Consider the following 20,957-nt stretch of genomic DNA (forward strand, 5'->3'; position numbering starts at 1 on the left):
GAAAGCACTAACAGCTTTCATTGTTAAAACTTTAAGAGTTTAAAGAATTTTTAAAGAGCTTTAGTTCTTTGCACATCATTCCAATTAGTTTCAGCAGTTTCTTTAGATTAAAATGCTATTAACATCCTCTCCTAACTGTGAATTCTTCTATCAATGCCTTATAATTTTAGTTGAGAAGGTTTTTCAGAGAATTATTTTAGCCCATTTCAAATGTTGTATGATCAAAGGAACAGAAATTCATTTTGAGTGTGTGTGTGTGTGTTATTGGTTGCTTAATGGCACATTGGCTGCTATGGCTATAGTGCGCCTAATTCATTTTGAATGTATTACAAATTGATTGACAAAAATTAACTGACAAGCCTGGAAGATATACACATCTATGAATTCCTCATGTTCACATATAAGGAATTCTTTAGAGAAGGATATAGCAGAAGTTTATCAAATTTTAAGAGGGAAGTAAATGATTTTGTGATAACTGAGAGAAAAGTGGAAGAGAAAAACTGTTGAAACTAAACACAAAAAAGGGTGTAGCAAGGAGGTAAGCAAACCCCTTATCCATGTTTATGAGAACATCTTTGGATTTGGGAGGTCCATGAGGACCTCCCAAATCCAAAAACACAGGAATGCAGTTATACTACAATAGCAGCATGGATTTAAGAGATCTTGTCTGACCAATTTGATTGGATTGTATGATGCAGTAACAAAGGAACTGGATGCAAAAATAACTTTGATATCATATACTTGGATTTCAGTAAACCTTTTGATACTGTTGCACATAAAAGACTACTGTACAAATTGGAGCAGTGTGGCAATAAGGAAGTTACTGTTATGGACAAAGATGTTTGAGTGGGAGAAGACAGTGGTTATCAACATATAATGTTCTTCATGGACTAATGTTATAAGTGGAGTCCATCAGGGTTCAGTGCTGGGCCCATTGTTCTTTTCTATATTTATTAATGATTTTAATAAAGGTATATAAGGCTTAATGTCTAAGTTTGCAGATGACACAATGGTTGACACTGTGGTTAATGACAGTAATCAAGGTGTGCTACTGCAACAAGATCTAGAAAAATTAGGCAGATGGGCTGAGAAATGGCAATTGAAGTTCAACAATGACAAATGCAAAGTACTACATACGGGTAGCAGTAATCCCAGATTAATGTACCAACCATGTAGTACTACAATCAAGGCTGTGGAAAATGAAAAAGACCTGAGGGTAATTATGCAGTGAGATATGAAGTTCTCTGAGTAGTGCAGACAGGTTGTCAGGGCAGCTCATGGGGTTTTGTTAATGATATACAGAAATTTTTCCAGCAGAGATAGGGAGGCAATTATCCCATTGTACAAGATAATGTTGCCCTCTCACTCCACACTCTGGGTGGCACCCTTCCCCTTCAAATGGTGGGTCATCACCCACTGCCAACAATCAACTCACGCCCCCAGGCCAGGATGGGCATTCTGACCTGGGGGACCCTCTTCTGTCCCCCCTTTCAACTAGGTGGGCACCTTCACTACTGCCCTTTCTCTCTACTAAAAAAAAAAAAAAAAAAACCCTCCCACTATTCTCTTCTAAGTTTCGTTTTTTTTTCTTTTTTTACTGGGCTCTCCCTGTCTGTAGCCTCGACTACCACAGGTTTGTCCCGCTAGTGCTTTATACTGCCTAGCCCACCTCGTGGTGCTGGATGGTAAACTACTAGAGGTTGGTTTCTGTGTGAAAACACAAGCCCCTAAGCTAAGAGGCTGGATGAACAACACAACCCCACACTAATACTACACAAACACTCACTAACCTCTAAATAAATCTGGCTTGATTTGGTTTTTATTGGCACATTAGCAACTAATGCTATAATGCACCAGCTAAATAAATCTGGCCTTTACAGGGTTTGTATTCATCACACTGCTTGATGTGGAGTTAGGGGTACATATTTCAATTACCATCATCACCTTATTGCCTAATGCAGTTTATTTTTCCTTGTATTAAAGTCTAAGTAACCTGAGACTAACATGTCACTTTTGAACACTTTCTCAAATGCATCATGCTTCTTTTGCTCCCAACAGCTTTCTAATGAAAGTTCACATATCTGTAAACTTTTATTAGAAAGTTTTTTAAGAGAGCAGATCATAGTAGCTTTGGATTTTTTTTAAGTGACCCCCAAACACAAAAGGTATTGGAACGTATAGTACTTTAGTACTGTGCAAGGTTTGAAAGCTGAGAAGAAAGATGTTTTCTGGAGATTGTAATTTTCAGGATATACATATGGAAGAAGGTCATTCCAAAGAAGAGAAATTAAATGAATAAGTGAGGAAAAAGTAGTTCAGAGTTCTAAGTGAAAGCAAAATCTGTTTTCTGGGATGAATAAATGATGGATGTTGATTGATGGAAATGTTTGGATGAAACAAGTAGAATAACAGATAATTAACAAGATAATAAACAAGTAGAATAACAGACAGAAGGATGGAGACCATGAAAATTTATTAATTTAACCTGACTACTCTCTTTTGGATAGAGAATAGGAGTTTAGAAGATGCTCCCCCAAATATTAGAACAATATTTATAGTAGGATGTCTACCATAATGTCATATTTCATATAGATTCACATGCTATTTCTTTCATCCATACAGAATATCAAATCTGAACAATTAACACAGCATATCTGCAAATAAATAAAAAAAATTAATACTATCCCTTTGAAATTTACAAAACAGTACAATATTTTAAACACAAACACATGCAATAACAGATATACATAGGTCAACTGATTGCCAGATTAGAGCATATGGAATTAGCTACTGTACATTAATTTCATATTTCTCTGATATATTTACGAATCAAAAAAAGTTTAAATTACTTGAACAAAACATTAATGCAAGAAAGACATCTGTTGTGGCAACAATAAAGATTTAAATAAATTATTAATACAAATGAATATCATAAAAACCGACTATCACTAAAATAACCAAACTGGCAAAATGAGGGTAATAGCAATTAAATGTTTTTGTTTCTATTGTTGGGGGAAATTTTTTACATTATAAAATCTGCTGCTCCGTAGCATGCTCTATCTATTAAACAATGCATTTTTTTGATCTCCTTACCACTGATTATATTATTTGTGGTCACAATAAAAACCAACGACGTTAATGTCTTAAATGGGTGCAAAAATAACAATAATGTTTAGCCACCATATACAGCGATATGCAGATCTAAATATCAACTGGCATGTTCCACTGAAATATTTTATGAGTTGCATTTGAAATGGAGTTGGTTGCTTTTTGCAAATCGGAAACTCTAATATCTTTGTACTTCATACTATTAATTTCGCAAATTTCTATTTATGCATTGCATATTTGATGCCGCGCAATCAGTGCATTCACAATAACTATAGAAAAGATTCTCTCTCTAATATCAAGTGTAAACGTTCATTTTGTTAAGTGAAAAAAAAAATGTTTCGGAATGTTTAGCCTGTATATGGACAGGTGTCAAATACATTTAGGCGAAAAAATCGTAATGAGAGCTACTCGATACTTAGTTGGGAACTGTGCGTTCGAAACGAAAATCGAACGAAATATAAATTTCTAAGCCTAAGTTCTTCGGGAGATTTCGGTGACTATGGTATGCTTAACTTCATCTTCTCTAAATAAAATCAATGAGAACAGCAGGTCCGTGGAACGACAATAAATATAATTCTCATATAACGAAAGCTCGGAATTTAGGAAACAACCATAAACCAAAACTAATATAACGCGTCTCTCAGATTGTTAAGCCTACATATAAAGCAATGTTCTGTTGTTCTGGGAAAAATTATATAGTGAAAATCGTGTTTCTCAGCTTGCTAGATGTTTCATTCTCCACTTGACTAGGAAATAAATATCCACGATATATATTAATGATTACATTACGCCGAAGGAAACTTATCTGTATAAATTCTAACCTTATAATAAGCTCCATTTTCGCCGCATACCTCTACCGCTAAATCTTCCATTTTGACACACCTTTGCATTATGGGAACAACGTTTACCCCTCTAGTTGAAGGAAGATCGCGTGTACTTTTTTTTTTTTTTTTTTTACTTGGCCTTGCATAAGTTTAATGTTTATTCAAGATCATAAATTACTGTACAGGTTAAGGGGTTTATTTCATAAAAAAATATAGATAATGTTTCTTATATCAAATATATTTAGATGAATCAAAAAATGACACAAATATGACGTATATTCTCCAAATTCAGTATGGCTCCTGTTGTGACTGAAGTTCGGCAGGTAGCATGGTGTTGATGTTTTTAAAATAGAGTAAATGGTGTTTCTCTTTCTTATTCTGGAAGTTAGTTTTGATAGTTAATTGTGAGAGTTTAAAACAAAACGCGATGTACGAACACTTAAATGGAACCAAACTTTTAAAAAACATATACAAGTAATGTTTTTTAAGCCTAATAAGTTTATAGGCCTAATCAGTTGTCCACTTCTGTGATTGCATTTTGAAACTTTGCGAATTGGTTCTTCCAATAAGATGTCCACTGAAAGTGAGTCTGACGAGTTTTTTGATGCGGAGGATACAACCCCTGTTCGTGATCCAAGGTATGGAAAATGTGGAATTAACAGCCTCGGCATGAACTTCCTTTTTGTTCAGTATAGCCCATGTTGCTTATGCATATGATTAGATTTAGATTAGTGGAAACTCGAATAGTTCAGAACATAGCAGCTTACGAAGGCCATAAGGAATAACATGACGTGTTCTTTATATATATATATATATATATATATATATATATATATATATATATGTGTGTGTGTGTGTGTACATCTATGTGTGTAGCCGGGCAAAACGATAGCTGCAATAAAATGAAAAACGTTTTAATTTTAGTGCAACGATTGTGTTGCACTCCTTGACAGTATACTATGGGTACCTCCACTTGTCGTTTGAAGAGATTGAGATTTGAATTCCATCTGAGATTGAAATAATTCTTAGAAGTGTCTTCAGTCTGTGCTGTGGTTAGCAGATCTCACTTGAACAGTTTCCCCTCTATTAGTATGGGGAATTTTCGAGGCATGCAGTGTATCACCCAACAAGGCATAATGAGGGCGGCCACAAAATTTGTGGGACCCTGTTCAAGAATTACTTGAGCGGCTGGGCTCCTGTGCAAAACTTATATGGAGTATATATGTAATAGTGCTTTTGGCCGAACTCCAGATTATGGGTACACCTTGTCACCGCTTTGTGGACATGTCCAAATTCGGGACGGATTCAAACAAAAGAAGCCATTTCCTCCAGAGGTATACCCATAATCTGTAATATAAGGGTGATTCTATGTCAAGTGCCTAATTTTGAAGGTGGTCCCTGCTCAACCATCTTCAATTTTGTTGAAACTTGGTGTAGATGTTTATACAGGTTTCAAAAGAAGCTGTGGAAAAATTCAGTTCAAAATATAGTATGCTTGAGGCACCAGCACCTTTTTTTGTGGAGGTCACTTGTGTTACTCGGAGCAAATAAGAAAAAATTTTCAAAGTTTTAAGTATTACTGTTGCACAACATTGAGAGGTAGTGCTCTGAAACTTGGTATACCAAGTTATCTTTTGGCAGAGAATGCAAAAATTTTGGTGTCCAGGCTCAAAAACCACATTTTTTACAATGCAGTCTAAAACTGGCACCAAAACTTTTGAAATAAAAACCTTTGGTACCTTCTTCTTTGGGCATTCCGTGTAACATCTGCTTGAATTCAGCCTAACTAAATATGAGCTCTTATACTTGTTTGCTGGCTGAGATATTTTCCTTCAAAGAGGGACTCAAAATTTGACCTATTTTTAGTAGCAAATATCTTAATGCGATGCCTTTAATTCTCTCGTTTTTGCCACCAATGGAAAGAGCAGGTTTTAAGCAACAAGAATCATGGGTTTTCAGTTTTGTCTTGCTACTTAAGGCCTAAAAAATGGCCTTAAACATTTTATATTTTCCACATAATATTTGCATACTTATTTGATGGTGAAGTTTCACATCTCAATAAGGACAGAACTATTGCATTTACAAGAGTAAAATTTTCTGCAATTACTCTACCCTTTGGTTTAAGGAGAAAGGATATATTGCCATTCACAAAAAAATCTGTATTTTTTACAATGGGGGTGCAAATGGCAAGAAAAGAAATTGCATGGGTTTCTTTAGTGCAAGTTCCCAAACCTGAAAAGTGGTCTTTATTCAGGATTCCAAGCATAAAGATGATGTTCTATTGGTTTCTAAGCTTGAAAGAAGTTAACTGCAACAAAATTTATTTTAAACACAATACAATTTGAAATAACCAAGTGAGTGTGAAGATATTGAATTACTGCTTCGTAATGGACTAGAATTTTTCATTGATGGTTGATGTTACTACTTCAGGCTAGCTATATTCTTTTCCCATTGTTGTTGTTTATGGAGCTGGAAGATTGGCAATATTTGTTGTTTAGGAATCCAGCAGACATCTTGTTTAGCGGGCCAGTGAAATGAGCAAGCTGCTCCATGAGGATTCATGAAATTTACCAATACATGTTTTTCAAATGAAATTTCACAAATATTTCCAATTCACCAATTATTGTCATAAATACAGGCAATGTATTGGCCAGGTTGTAAATTAACAATTGGCACATATTGAATATTGGTTTCACTAGTCTGATCTACATGAGCTACAAATGATAATGGTGTGTCATTTGATACTCTGCAAACACGAATCTGTCTTGCATCAATAGGAATGAAGTGATGATTTTCTCCTGTTCCAGCAATAGTATGACCGTCTGAATCTTTTCTCTTGAAATGGCCTTACTTGCTCAATTTCCTCTTTAGAAACTAAACAGAATTTTATTCCAGTCACACTTGTCACAAATTTGAAATGTGTTCCTTGGTGTCAGGATTTAGTTTTCAAATTCAACCCTAGGGGCTCACAACTGGTGAGTATGGGCTTGGCACACCTAGGGTTCTGAGCTGGATATCATCATTCTTCTCTTTCTTGGTGATTCCCTTTTATTTCTGACACTCTCTCTGTCTCTCGCTCACCTGGTACAGCATAAGCCTCAGGCTTCCTTGTGCTATATGGCTAATAATAATAATAATAATTGGGTGTTGGAGACATACACATGCTGCCGATCGTTTTATTGCCCAACCAATTCCATCACACGGTGACTTGCCATGGCTAGTGCCAAAGAAATTCCATTCAGCACTGATATCAAAATCCTTCTGACGATTACACAAGTTAATAAAATTCTTGTATTGAGCTGCAAAACCATCACTGAAGTAGTAAATGTGCCTGATTTCTGTCATGAAACTTCAAATATTCAATTAAGTTGGTTAGAAAAACATGCACTGCAATTGTCATGTCGAAGGCAGTCACTGATTATGCAGAAACTTAAATTCTGAAGATTCAGTTGTAATTCAGTTATTACATTTGTCATATATTACAGGTTCCTTGTAATAAATGACAAATGGATGCAATGTAGCCTGTCTATTCTCCCAGTGGAACCCTTGAACAGCATCTTGCACAACAAATGAATAATTTTCTGTAAAATCCATCAAGATAACCAATTCTCCTATCATTAGGCTTTCCTTTGTTAACTTCAAGTGGTAGTTTTGATGTTAGCAATGTAGTGATGACAGGAAAAGTTAAATATCTTTGTACTCAACTCTTCAATAAAATCTTCTGTTGTTAATTGCTTTGTGTCCAGTGTATCACTGTCAGTGTGTATCCATTGCTTGAATTCAATAATATCTTCTGGTTCATTGTTTTCAAAAATATTCTCTAGAAACTTTTTTAATTCATCTATTCCTGGATGTTTTTCACACCGATGAAGCATACAATCTTTTGACTCTAAATCACTGACTGTTTTACCAATGAGAACCTTGTAATCACATTCAACAGGACTTGCTGCTGGCATTAACTTGACATTTTGATGGATTGTGCATACACATACAGAATATATTCCTGGTGCACCAACTGTGATATACCACTTGGGTCGAAGTTCACAAAATTTAGAAAATCCAATGTCAGATCCATTTCTATCTTGATAAGTTATAAACATTTCCTTCAAGTTGCTGAGTAGTAGCTGCATTTGCATTTTTATTCCATCTGCATTTCTAATGGAAATGTGATCTTTCTTTCCAGGGCACATCCGATTAAATTCATAATTTTCAAAAAATTCCATCACTTTTTGCTTTACTTGCTCAGAAAGCTTTTTTTCCAGGTATGGCCATGATTCCGTCTTCTTCTTCTGCTTTTTAAGTTTTCTAGCTTTCTTGACCATTCTTTTTGAAACATAAACTCTTCCATTGTTTTCTTTATGGACCAACTAACTGGAACTAGTGTTAATATTTGAAGTATTTCTGAATGACTTTGTACCGTCAACTTTTCTTTCAATTCTTTCAGCAGCTTATTGTAATCTAAGCAGTTTCCACAATGATGACTTGCACTTGGCTCCGTGATGTCATTTAAATCCAAGCCACCAATAGATGCAGTTTTACTGGCAATTACATCTTGTACTTGACTTGCCTTCCTTTTGGTAAGTCAACTACAAGATGCCTTGCGAGTCTCTCTAGCCATTCACTGAAATTTCAGAGGAGAAATACCAATAGCCATCAAACTTGTGTTCAAGCTTTCAGTCACATGCATTTTGTCATCATGATCTGATCCAGATGAAGTTGATGTTCCTGTTGCTGCTTTTCTGCTGTTAGACTCTTTTCAGCATAATGGGCACAGCTTCTGGCCTGGTTTTATGTCTACCTTTTTAGGTCTTTCAGGTAATCTGCCATTGACAAATCGATTGGTTGTAAACTTTTTTTTTTTCACCATATGATTTTTCTTCTGGAAAGGATTGCAACATGAACACTACAAAAATTCAAATTTTGTCAAAAGCAAAGCTTCATGATGTAGACATTGTTTCTTCACCCAGTTTTAATCCACAACGTTGACCTATCAGCTGTTGTTCTTAAAATTCAAATTCTTTAAATAATTTTAACCCAATTTTGCATGTATAGGATAACACATCACATTTAGAATTATCCATATGACTGATGGTGCATGAGTCCAACTTATCTCCAGCAAAATCTTCTGATTCCATGGCTTTCGTGCTGACTAATAAGTGGACATTTCTGCAAGCAATGAAAACTTAATTAACTTTATTACAGTCAAACAATAAAAAATAAAGGAACAAAATAAACAAACTGTTCATCATGAAGATAAAACACATTAATAACAGCATGGTTCAAATATCAGCTATTTATATTATTTTGTATGATTCTAGAATATTCATCAGTTTTTTTGGAATTCAAGAATATTCTAGAATGTCCCGGAATTCTAGACTATTCCACAATTATAGAATGTTCTATAATTCTTGGGTATTCTTCTAGAATATTCCAGAATTCTAGAATATACTCTATTTCTAGATTATTCTAAACATTAGGCAGGATTAAGGAAGTGTTCTGCAACGAAAAAATCTCTCAAAATAACAATATGGCATATAAAACTATTTGGTGTTTAGGCTTAATTTTAAGGCCTTAAGTGCAAAGACACAAAACAGATAAACCGTGATCCTTGTACCTGAAACTTTGTTCTTTCCAGTGATGGCAAAAACAAGAGAATTGAAGGTGTCCCACATTAAGATATTTGCTCCTTAAGATAGGTCAAATTTGACTTTCAAATTTTGAGTCAATCTGTGAAGGAAAATATCTCAGCCAGAAAACAAGTATAAGAGCTGATATTTAGTTAGGCTTGAATTCATGCAGTTGGTAAGTGGAATGTCCAAAGAAAAGGTACCAAAGGTTTTTATTTTGAAGTTATGACTTTCAAAAGCCTTGCTTAAATTTGTCGCGACAAATTTATGGTGCTAGTTTTAGACTGTATTGTAAAAAATGTGAAGGTTTTTGAGCCTGGATGCCAAACATTTTGCATTTTCTGCCAAAAGTTAACTAGGTATACCAGGTTTCAGAGCACTACCTCTCACCGTTGTGTAACAATAACACTTAAAACTTTGAAAATTTTTTTGTGATTTATTCGGCGTAACACAAGTGACTTCCACAAAAAAGGTGCTGGTGCCTCAAGCATATTATATTTTGAACTGAAATTTTGCATAGCTTCATTTGAAACCTGTTTAGACATCCACACTAAGTTTCAACAAAATTGAAGATGGTCGAGCAGGGACCCTATGGCCACTTGACATGGAATGACCCATAACCATGATTTTTTTTAAATTTTACAGCTCTTGGAGTGACAATGTGCGTAACTGGACATTAAGATGGTGGTAGGCTCATTGATAGAAATTTGGAAAAGACGCAGATAATATTATTTAGACCATTTGAGCATGGGGCCCTATTAAACAGAACCAGTTTAACATGCTTGTGGCCGGCTCTGGTAATAATATAGGATGAACCATGGAGCCACATTTGGGGTCTTTATCCTATGTAGAACAGTCCTCCAATTTTTAGAAGTATTTTAAATATAGTAATGTCCACGTGCTTGGCCTCCCATTCCCTAAAAACAGCCCCATAAACTATATGATGAGCTGATGGTGTACAACCAAATTAAGATGCACTAAAAAATCTCCAAAGCAACCAACCAGCTACACACAAAGATGCATTCAAACCACCGTTTGCCTGGTAACATATGTGAATTTTGTGACAAGTAATTTGAATTTTCATTGTTTAGTCAAATTAGGTTCAAATAATTGTATTAGCTACTGTCCAGACATTACTCAACAAGCCAGGTAATGAAGTAGCCATTCACTTTATTACTTTTTTTTATTTATATTTTAGGAGAGGGCATTGAGTTTTAGTTGCTAATGGCTGCTATGTTAAGTTCTTTCATTTTATTTGGGTGAATTTTTTTATGAACCTGTAACACCAAATTGTCTTTCAAAAGTATGTGTGTTCATGAGCATTTTGAGTATAATACTCAAAATGCTCATGAACACACACACACACACACATATTTTTTATTTCACCTTTGTAACTTGATAACACAATATGCAAAACTAACTCAGCCATTGGACATTTATCATTCTCTTTTTCTTTATTGCAAGAGAACAGCATTCTTGCTAAAATTGAAAATGCACTCCATGTAACCTTATTAACTATATGATCTGATTGAGGTGAAAAAGGCTTTGAATGGTTTGAGCAAGCTGGTGGTGGCATTCTTCTTCCCGTTGTTATTGTTTGCTATTTGGTTTTTTTAGGAGCATTAGCAACTAAGGCCATATTGCTCCAGGGATATGTGGTGGTCATTCTCTGACCTTTCCGTATTCGGTGGTCACGGGCTCGAACCCTGGTCTAATCAAGAAGTGTGTGCTACGCACTGCTGCTCCTGCCCACCTGGCTACAGAGGTGCCTTCTTCTTCCTGCTCAGATTACTCATCTGAGGGGGCATAGATTCAAATTGAGGAAAGATAGTTGTAGAATATATGTGTGGAAATTAGCCTTTAGCCAGCAGGTGGTTGATTTCTGGAACAAGCTTCCATTTGTTGTGGAAGTTGATAGCTTAAATAAATTCAAGGCAAGACTAGATGGTCTAATGGTCCAAACTTGTGGAGTTAATGGGTGGGTGAAATGGGAATTTTTTTTTGGTTGATACTGTATAAGCTTGCTTTCTTGCATCATATGTTACTACTAATGCTAATGATGTTCTCATATAATAAAGGTAATTTATTTTCTGTCAAAGCAAAATTCAGGCTTGAATCAATATCCTTTTATAGACGCAAGCTGCTACAGATTGTAAAAAAAAAAAAAAAAAAAAATACAGCATCAACCAAAAGAAAAAATTTGTAACCCCCACCCAACAATTTGTGTAATTCTTCCTTAAATTTAACCAAAGTTTTTTCCGACAATCAATGACCCCTCTCGCTGAAAGCAAATTTTCGAACATTGTTCAGCAAGCATCCATTTTCAACTTAAATTAATTGCTCCTAATTGTGTGTTCTCTGAGAAAATATGGATGCCATTACCATTTAAAGCCTTAATTACTTCAGTCTGGTGTCTAGTTCTGAGGTGCTGCAATTTGCAAAGAGTACTCCTTTGTGCCCTTGACTAGTAGTAGTGGCATGTGATGCAAGAAAGCAAGTGTATGAGCTTATGCAGCATCAGCTAAAAAAAAAAAATCACACCATTCCCTCCAAATGCCTGTCCAGTTCGGCCTTAAATTTATTCAACCTATCAACTTCCACAACGACAGATGGAAGTTTGTTCCAGCAATTAACCACCCGCTGGCTAAAGGCAAATTTCCGCACATCTATTCTACCTCTGTCCTTTCTTAATTTGAATTTATGCCCCCTTAGGTTCGTAATCTGAACAAGTGGAAGGATCCCATCAGAATTCAGCGTGCTCAACCCATTCAAGGCTTTATACGCCTCAATCAGATCATCGCGCAGGTGCCTAGTCTCCAGCCACTGCAATTTGTAGAACTTAAGCCTCTCTTGGTAAGAGGATCCCTTCATTTCCCTCACCAATCTTGTTGCCTTTCTCTGTACACGCTCAAGTAAATCTACATCCTTCCTAAAATGAGGCCTCCAGACCTCTACGCAGTACTCAAGGCGTGGCCTGACCATTGCCTTATACATAGGGACAATCACCTCCTTCTCCCTGCTAGCAAAATTCCTATATATCATTGAAAAAACCCCATGACCTGCCCTGGCAGCCTGTCTGCATTGCTCAGAAAACTTCATATCTGGCTGCACAATTACTCCCAGGTCTTTTTCATTTTCTACCACCTTAAGTGTAGTACCACACAGTTGGTAAGTTTCTCTGAGGTTACTTCTACCCATATGCAGTACTTTGCATTTGTCAAGGTTAAACTTCAGTTGCCACTTCTTAGCCCATCTGCCCAAATTATCTAGATCCTGTTGCAGTAGCACACTGCCATTACTGTCATTAACAACCCTGCCAAATCTTATTTCACTTCACTGCCCCCTTTCCAACCTATCCACATCCTTCCAAAAAAAAGTGCAACTTTCCAGATATATGTTATAATCAAGATATAGCCTAATCATTGTCTTATACAATGTCTATTACCATTAGAGACAACAGTTTCAAAGCCATAATGACTACTTATCTTTTACGATGATAGGTCTGTGGCATATGATTTATATTTCAATTGCATTTTTTGCATGTGACAGTTTGCTACAACTAGTTTGCAAATGACTTCTGTTTTTAATGGTTTAATTTTATTATAGTGATTAATGTGGTAATATCACTAAGACTTATAGAGAGAGAGAAAAAACACCGAACCATGTAACAAAAGTGCAAATTCTTGCTTCAGTTAGATTGAATCAGGCAAGGTGTAATTCTGCACCTATGTACCAAACCACCTAATATTCAAATAAAATAAATATAAACAAAACACAACCCTATCCAAGGAAAGTTATGCGTACACCTGCCAAAGAATGAATGCTATTTCTATAATAGTTGGATAAATAGAAACCAGGAACTTGCAAATGCTACCCTTGCAAAGGGACATCAACACTTGTGAACTGTAAAAAGGATCATATTTCAGTCATTGACTGCTATCTGGCAAATTGACAGTGGGTACTATTATATGATCTGAACCAGAAAAAAAATAACAAATGGGACATTGTTATAAAGTATGTTGTGTTCATCATCTTCTATATGTTAAATAAGCAAACATAATAGAAATGAAAATATGCAAATTGACATGAACTAACCTTCTTCTAGTTCTCTGCCCTCAGGCAGATTCAGGTCTCCATTGATGCCATGCTTCTCTATCTTGTGCTTTCCTTTTAATTCCTGCATAATTTCCTCTTCCCATCCAATCCATCATTCCACTTCTCCTTCTCTTCCCACACATCTTCCCCTCAATTACTTTATGCAACATGCTTTTTCTTTTCAGTTCATGTCCTATAAAGTTCTTTTGCCTTATTAGTTCTTTTACTAACGTTCTCTCTCTCTTCACCTACTTTCCTCAAAACTTCCTCATTACTCACCCTGTCCGCCCATTTCACCCTTTCCTTTCTTCTCCACACCTACATCTCGAATTCCTGTAACCGTCTAATCTTCTCTCTTCCCAGTGTCCATGTCTCTGAGCCATACAGTACAATAGTCCATATTAATGTTTTTGCCATTTGCTTTCGTAATTCCTTCTCAATAGTTCTTTTCTATTACTAAATGCCTCTTTGCCTATTGCAATTCTTGTTTTTATTTCCTCCAGGCTTATAAATTAAAATCAAAAAAGATTAAATACTGCAAGCCAAATGATAAAGAAAATTAAAACATAATCAAGAAACCAAGTGGTGGTTATGAACATTAAAACCAAAGGAAAATTGGGACAGAAGAAAATGTAAATCAAGGAGGGGAGGAATATAATGATATTTTGGGCTTTTTTCATGTTTTAATGATGTTATGAATGTAGTAATATTAGTAAGGCTTATGAAAAAATAAAATGCTGAATCACTTAAATACATCATGCTGCATATGTTAACATGGTTTGGTTCCTCTTCCCCAGCCATTATAGGTTGCTTCAACCTTCTGATCCCTTCTCCATTAAAGCATAAATAATATAATTGACAATCAGAAAATCCAAGATTTTACTGTTTTGTCCACCCATCCTCATAGAGCACAAGTAACAACTTTCACAAACTACCTCTACTGTGATATCAGAGAACTATTTTTATAGAGAACACTTATCTTTAGTCTGCTCCTGCAAACTTGCATCCCATACCCAAAAATATGCATTTCCTGCCCAGAACAACTGCAGGAAGACCAAGGAGATTCTTAATAAAAAAACTTCATCGTCCCGATGACCAAATTTTCCTTAATATAATTGGATTGATTCCATCCTGCATAGTTGCCTTTTTTATGTTCAGTTTCAACAATTTTCCTTTCAGTTATCTCAGTGCTATTTAGCTCCCCGTTAGATAAACTTCTGGCAGCTCCTCCCCTAAAAATTCATGTGTGGATGTAGATACAAAGTACCTATTCAATTTGATATCAACCTGAGCAGGGTTATCAACAGTTAACCCATTGACATATTTTCCCAGTGATTTGCTGCTTTTCTTTGCATTCTTTGCTAGAGACTTCTCATACACTACTTAACTTGCCTAATCTCCTTTGTGACTTGATTACAGACTAATTTATGTACAGTATACCATAGGCTTCTATATCACCTGATAATTTATATCATCCCATGCACTTTTCTTGGGTGCCTCCGTAGCCAGGTGGGCAGGAGCAGCAGTCCGTAGCAATGCTTCTTGATTAGACCGGGGTTCGAGCCCGTGAGCCACCAAATACGGAGGATGCGGAAAGGTCAAGGAATGACCACCGCATATCCCCGGAGCAATATGGCCTTAGTTGCTAATGCTCCTAAAAACCAAACAACAAGTCAGGTGGTAGATGACTTTCATCAACTGGTGAAGTACCACCACTTTGCTTATTGGAGGCTTGAAGTGGTGAAACCCATGTTTAGTCTCTAGAGCAAAGTTTCCAACATCCCCCCCCCCCCATACTTCTCCTTCCACTCATGCACGGTACTAAGTACTATAGGTTTTGATACCTTTCGTGTTTGGGGTTTTCATAAAAAAAAAAAAAAAAAAAAACAGCACTTTTCTTCTCTGCCATGTGTCTCAATAGTTCATCTGATGTCCATTTTGGTCTAAGCTTTGAACACTAACAGTATATGTACAGCTATAAGACCAAGAGATGAGGAAATTGGTATAATCTATAAATAACAGCAAATCTGTTTATATCCAGAAGGTTGTATGGAAGTGTTCTATTGGGACATCGAGTGAAATTACCTACCCACCTGAAGAGTCATTCACATCCACAGTACACCTATATACTATTTTCAAGGTTGTTTCATATATGATTCAAATAATGCATCTGTTACCATTTTTAAATCTTCCAAGTATGTCATCTAATAGTAAACAGTTTTAACAGATGGTAGCACAAAAGCTTTTTCAGCAATGCCAGATGGTAGTTTGTTCCAGCAATCAATTACCCTCTGATTGCTAGTGTTGTGGGAGCGGATAGCTTGAATAAAATAAAGGAAGAATTAGACATATTAATGGTGATCGAATGATAAGGAGATGGGTATTATAGCATTTTTTTTTTTTTTTTTGCTGATGCTGTATAAACTTTGCTTCCTTGCATCATTTGCTACCTCTACCGATTAAAAAAAAAAAAAGGTAAAGTGCAGCCATTATCAACCCACTGCAGGATGGAAGCCTCCTCGACAATTCATGCTGAGGGAAATGGACCATAATCTGCCACGCTGGTCCAGTGCGGGTTGGCAGATCGACCGTATTCAGCAGTCAGGGGCTTGAACTCCGGTCTACTCAAAGAGCGTGTGTTACTGCACTCCCTCTACCGATAATAATAAGCAACTTTTAAAACTGGAGAAGGAAATCATTCCATTCAACCATTGTTGTCTGATTTTGACTTACAAAAGCAATTTTCTAGAATTCAGATCAAAAAGTTGATGAAATTGAATCAAATAATACATGAATAATGTGAAAGATAGTATCACTCTCCCCCCCCCACACACACACACGAAAAAAAAACTTGATCTGGCTTAGGTCTTTTAATACCTGTTCCCTTGTTGCTCTTGGAGGTGGCCTTGATCTGGGCATTGTTGTCTTGGTCAGCTCACATTTTCCTTGCCTGTAGGTTTGTAGTTAAATGCTTATTTTTGGATCTGGTTTGGGTTCATTCTTTCTATGTGACTAATCCATTTTTTTCTGATACCTTTTTATATCATCTACTATATTATCTACTTTTAATTTCTCACGAATATCTGAATTTCTTTGATGATCTTGCCTTGTAAACTATTAGTGTAAAGCATTTGTGCCGCTTCTAGTTTTTGTGCATCTTTCTTATTTATTACCAAGGTCTCACAGCTGTAACAAAAATACAGGGCTGATTTTGAAGTAATATTGTGCAATCGTAATTTTGTTTCAGTTGTTTTCCAAAGTGGTGTTTAATCGTTCCGTTCATTTTATTATATTTTTGCAGGTTAGTGTGGATGTCTTTCTCTTCATTTGATATTAAATTTCCCACATAGGTGAAATCGGATATTTGTTCTATTTTGACTCTTTGTATGTTTTTTTCACATAATCCCATTAATTTTGTTTTTGAGGTGAAGATCTTCATCTTGTACTTTTTGCCTATTTTATTCAGTTCATTAACTGCTATCTGTAGTTTGTTTTCCGATTTTGCAGTTATAACTTGATCATCAGCATATAATATAGTTTGGATTTTATTTCTGTTGTTCATCTGTATTCTGTTTGTTTCCATTCTTTAATAATTTTATTGATGTAAATATTAAATAAATTTGGTGATAGGCCAAAGCCACCACATCCTTGTTTGGTGTTAATTGGATCTGATAGTTGGCCATTAGAATATTTTATGCAAACTTTTGAGTTTTTATATAGGCTTTGGATTGCTTTCCAGAGTTGGATTGAGATATTTTCTTCATGTAAAATTTGCCAAAAGTTTTTCACTGTTTACATTGTCATTTGCTTTTTCATAATCAATAAATAGCAGAAACATTGATAAGTTAAATTCTCTTCTTTTCTCCAAAATTTGTTGTAATGAGAAAATGGCATCTATTGTACTGCTTCCTTTTCTGAACCCACATTGTTCTTTTTTCTAAAAATTGTTCACTGTATTTATTAAGTTTATTCTTTAGTATATTAGAGTATAGCTTTGATGCAGTTGATAGCAGTGTTATCCTTCTGTAATTGTTAGGGTTAAGTCTGTAGCCTTTTTTTTTTTTTTGTGTGTAAATTGATTACTATTCCTGTTTTCCAATCATTAGATATCTGTTGCTTATGCCACATGATGCTAAATAATTTTAATCGTTTGTAGTAAGGTACCACCTTACTACAAATTAAGCTAAGCTATACATACGATCTAGGTACCACCTTATTTAAATAGTTCAACGTTCAAATTATCTATGCCTGGGCTTTTTGGTTTTTTATTTTGTAATATTAAATCTAGTTAAATAGTTCTTCCATTGTTATGCTTATTTAAAAACATTTATATACAAATTTTTATTTTTACAAAAATATGCAATTTTGTAAAAATTAAAAAGAAACTCTCTTTCCAGAGCTGCCTTCTAGTACAAAACTCATTTTTATGGAGTGAGTGCCAGAAAAGATTAACACATTCAGAAATTAAGTTGAGGGTAAGGAAGTACTGGTAGAATCTGTCTTGTGAATACTTCAGAGAGAAAGATGTAAACATGGGCCAACATGTATTCTTACAGCCAAAATCTTATGGCTGAATTTTTGCTCTAGAATTTGCTGTGGATTCTGTCATCAAAGCCCTCCCTGCATATATGATCCTTTCAGTGTTAGGTTTGGTGAATGCATGCATACAAGCCTAAGACAGCAAGTTTTCTGCTAGCAACAAGCTCTGTTGAAGTGTTTTTTTTTTTTTTTTTTTCTCTCCCCTTTCTCCAATGAAATTTTTAGCTTTTTAAAATGAAAACTTTGTACAGGTAACCCTCATATAACATGGTAGTTTGGTCCCTACAAAATCTCGTGTAATGTGAAACTATGTTATACGGGACTAAGAACCAGTACAAAAAGGGGTGTTACGTTCCAAAAGTTAACAAAAATACACCATTTTTTATAACTATTGGAAACTTAATTTTTATAGTAGTCTTAATAGTAATAACTGAACAAATGTGTTACCTTGCAAACTGTGATACTTATATGTGAGATAATGTACGTTAATTTAATTTTCTTCCTCTTCATCACTGCTAAGCACAATCTCTTCTGCAGCACCTAGATTTCTAGAAATATAGAATTCTAGATTTCTATAAGTGGTATTAAATTAGCAGTTGAAAAGCTTTTTTTTTTGTTGTTGTTGCTGCTTTTGTGCATAAATGTTAAATTTGTTTTTATGGTTATGTCTTTAATTGAGGAAATGTTTTTTTATTATAAAGTCATTTTACAATACACTGAGTGGCCACTTTATTAGGTACACTTACCTAATAGTAAATAGGTCCACTTTTGCATCTGGAAACAGCCTGGGTTCATTGTGGAATGGACTCAATAAGATTTCAGAAGTGTCACAAGGATGCCAATCCACTTTGACTCAGTTGCTTTTCTACATACCAAGAAATATTGTTCAAGGTTTAGGCCTAAATGGATGTCAGATGAACTAATGAAGCATATGGCAGAGAAGAAAAATGCATGGGATACATACAAATTAACACGTGACACAGAAGCCTATAATAGATACAAGTTGATCTGTAACCAAGTTACAAAGGAGGTTAGGCAGGCGAAGGCAGATTACGAGAAACCTTGGCAAAGGATGCAAAGAAAAACAGCAAAGAGTTCTTTACTTATGTAAACTCTAGAAGGAAGGGGATGAATCAGATTGGTCCACTTGATATCAATGGGTCAACTGTTGATGATCCTGCTCGGGTGGCTAACAAACTAAATGAATATTTTGCATCGACATTCACACATGAGGAGTTATTCAGCGAGGGGAATGCCACAGGTGTATTCAACTCTGGCAGTAAGCTAGAGAATCTTGTAATAACTGAGAGTAAGGTGGAGGAGAAATTGTTGAAGATAAACACAAGAAAGACACCTGGGGTGGATGGAATCTATCCAGTTATATTAATGGAGGCAGCAAAGGAAGTAAGCAAACCCTTAGCCATAATTATGAGAGCTTCCTTGGACTCAGGGGAGGTACCCATGGACTGGAGATGTGCAAATGTGACCCCAATTCACAAAGGAGGATCAAAGGCTGACACAAGTAATTATAGACCTGTGAGTTTAACTTCTGTTCCCGGAAAATTAATGGAGGCACTGGTTAAAGAAGCACTGCAGGATCATCTAGACAAGACTTCAGTTATAGCTCAGACACAGCATGGTTTTGTTAAGGGGAAGTCTTGCCTGACCAATTTGATTGGATAACTGTGATGCAGTCACAAAAGAACTGGATGCAGGGAATAACTTTGATATTATATACTTGGATCTTAGAAAGGCTTTTGATACTGTTGCACATGGAAGACTGCTGCACAAATTGGAGCTGTGTGGCAATGGAGGCAAATTGCTGCTATGGATAAAGGGGTGGTTGAGGGGGAGAAGACAGAGAGTGGTAATCAATGGACACTGCTCATCGTGGACTAATGTTATTAGTGGAGTCCCTCAGGATTCAGTATTGGGTCCTTTATTGTTTTCTGTATTTATAAATGATATTGATGATGGTATATCAAGCTTAATGTCCAAGTTTGCAGATGATACGAAGGTTGGCAGGGTTGTCAAGGACACTACTGACACTATGCTGCTGCAACAGGATCTGGAAAGGTTGAGCAGATGGGCTGAGAGGTGGCAAATGAAGTTTAACATTGACAAATGTAAAGTACTACGTATGGGAAACAGCAACCCCAGAGCAACGTATCAACTCTGTGGTACTACACTGACAGTGGTAGAGAATGAAAGGGACCTGGGGGTGGTTGTGCAGGCAGATATGAAGTTCTCTGAGCAGTGCAGACGGGCTGCAAGAGTAGCTCATGGTGTATTGTCATTGATATACAGGAATTTTTCTAGCAGGGATAAGGAGGTGATTATTCCCTTGTATAAGGCAATGGTTAGGCCACACCTAGAGTACTGTATACTGGCCTGGAGACCTCATTTCAAGAAGGATGTAAAGCTGCTGGAACGAGTACAGAGAAGGGCAACAAGATTAGTGAATGGAACAAAGGGGTGCTCTTACTAAGAAAGGCTTAAGTTTTGCAAATTACAGTGTCTGGAGACTAGGCAGCAGCGAGGTGATCTGATAGAGGTGTACAAAGCCTTGAATGGTTTGAGCATGCTCAATGCTGATGGGATTCTTCCTCTTGCTCAGAATAATCACCTGAGAGGGCATAAATTCAAATTGAGGAAAGACAGATGTAGGATAGATGTGCGGAAATTTGCCTTTAGCCAGCGGGTGGTTGGTAGGTGGAACAGACTTCCATCCCTTGTCGTGGAAGTTGATAGCCTAAATAAGTTT

The 20,957-nt window shown here is 36.0% G+C and overlaps 2 protein-coding genes across 6 annotated transcripts in view; one reads left to right on the forward strand and one right to left on the reverse strand.

The window, feature by feature from the left end:
* Positions 1–4,016, reverse strand: part of LOC150084234 (fragile X messenger ribonucleoprotein 1 homolog B-like) — a 497,644-nt gene extending 493,628 nt beyond the window's left edge. For all 4 annotated transcript variants that reach the window (XM_090375957.1, XM_090375959.1, XM_090375958.1 and 1 more), the window contains exon 1: positions 3,930–4,016. In XM_090375957.1, the coding sequence (XP_090232083.1) occupies positions 3,930–3,998 (69 nt within the window). In that variant the 5' untranslated portion in view covers positions 3,999–4,016. The remainder of the gene's footprint in view (positions 1–3,929) is intronic.
* A 161-nt stretch (positions 4,017–4,177) lies between these two features.
* LOC150084235 (WD repeat-containing protein 44) overlaps positions 4,178–20,957 on the forward strand; it is a 380,944-nt gene continuing 364,164 nt past the window's right edge. For both annotated transcript variants that reach the window (XM_090375960.1, XM_090375961.1), the window contains exon 1: positions 4,178–4,570. In XM_090375960.1, coding sequence (XP_090232086.1) covers positions 4,503–4,570 — 68 coding nt within the window. In that variant the 5' untranslated portion in view covers positions 4,178–4,502. The remainder of the gene's footprint in view (positions 4,571–20,957) is intronic.

The sequence above is a fragment of the Mastigoproctus giganteus genome, chromosome 6 (assembly GCF_048544385.1).
Source record: "Mastigoproctus giganteus isolate SK-2022 chromosome 6, ASM4854438v1, whole genome shotgun sequence".
Classification (NCBI taxonomy): domain Eukaryota; kingdom Metazoa; phylum Arthropoda; class Arachnida; order Uropygi; family Thelyphonidae; genus Mastigoproctus; species Mastigoproctus giganteus.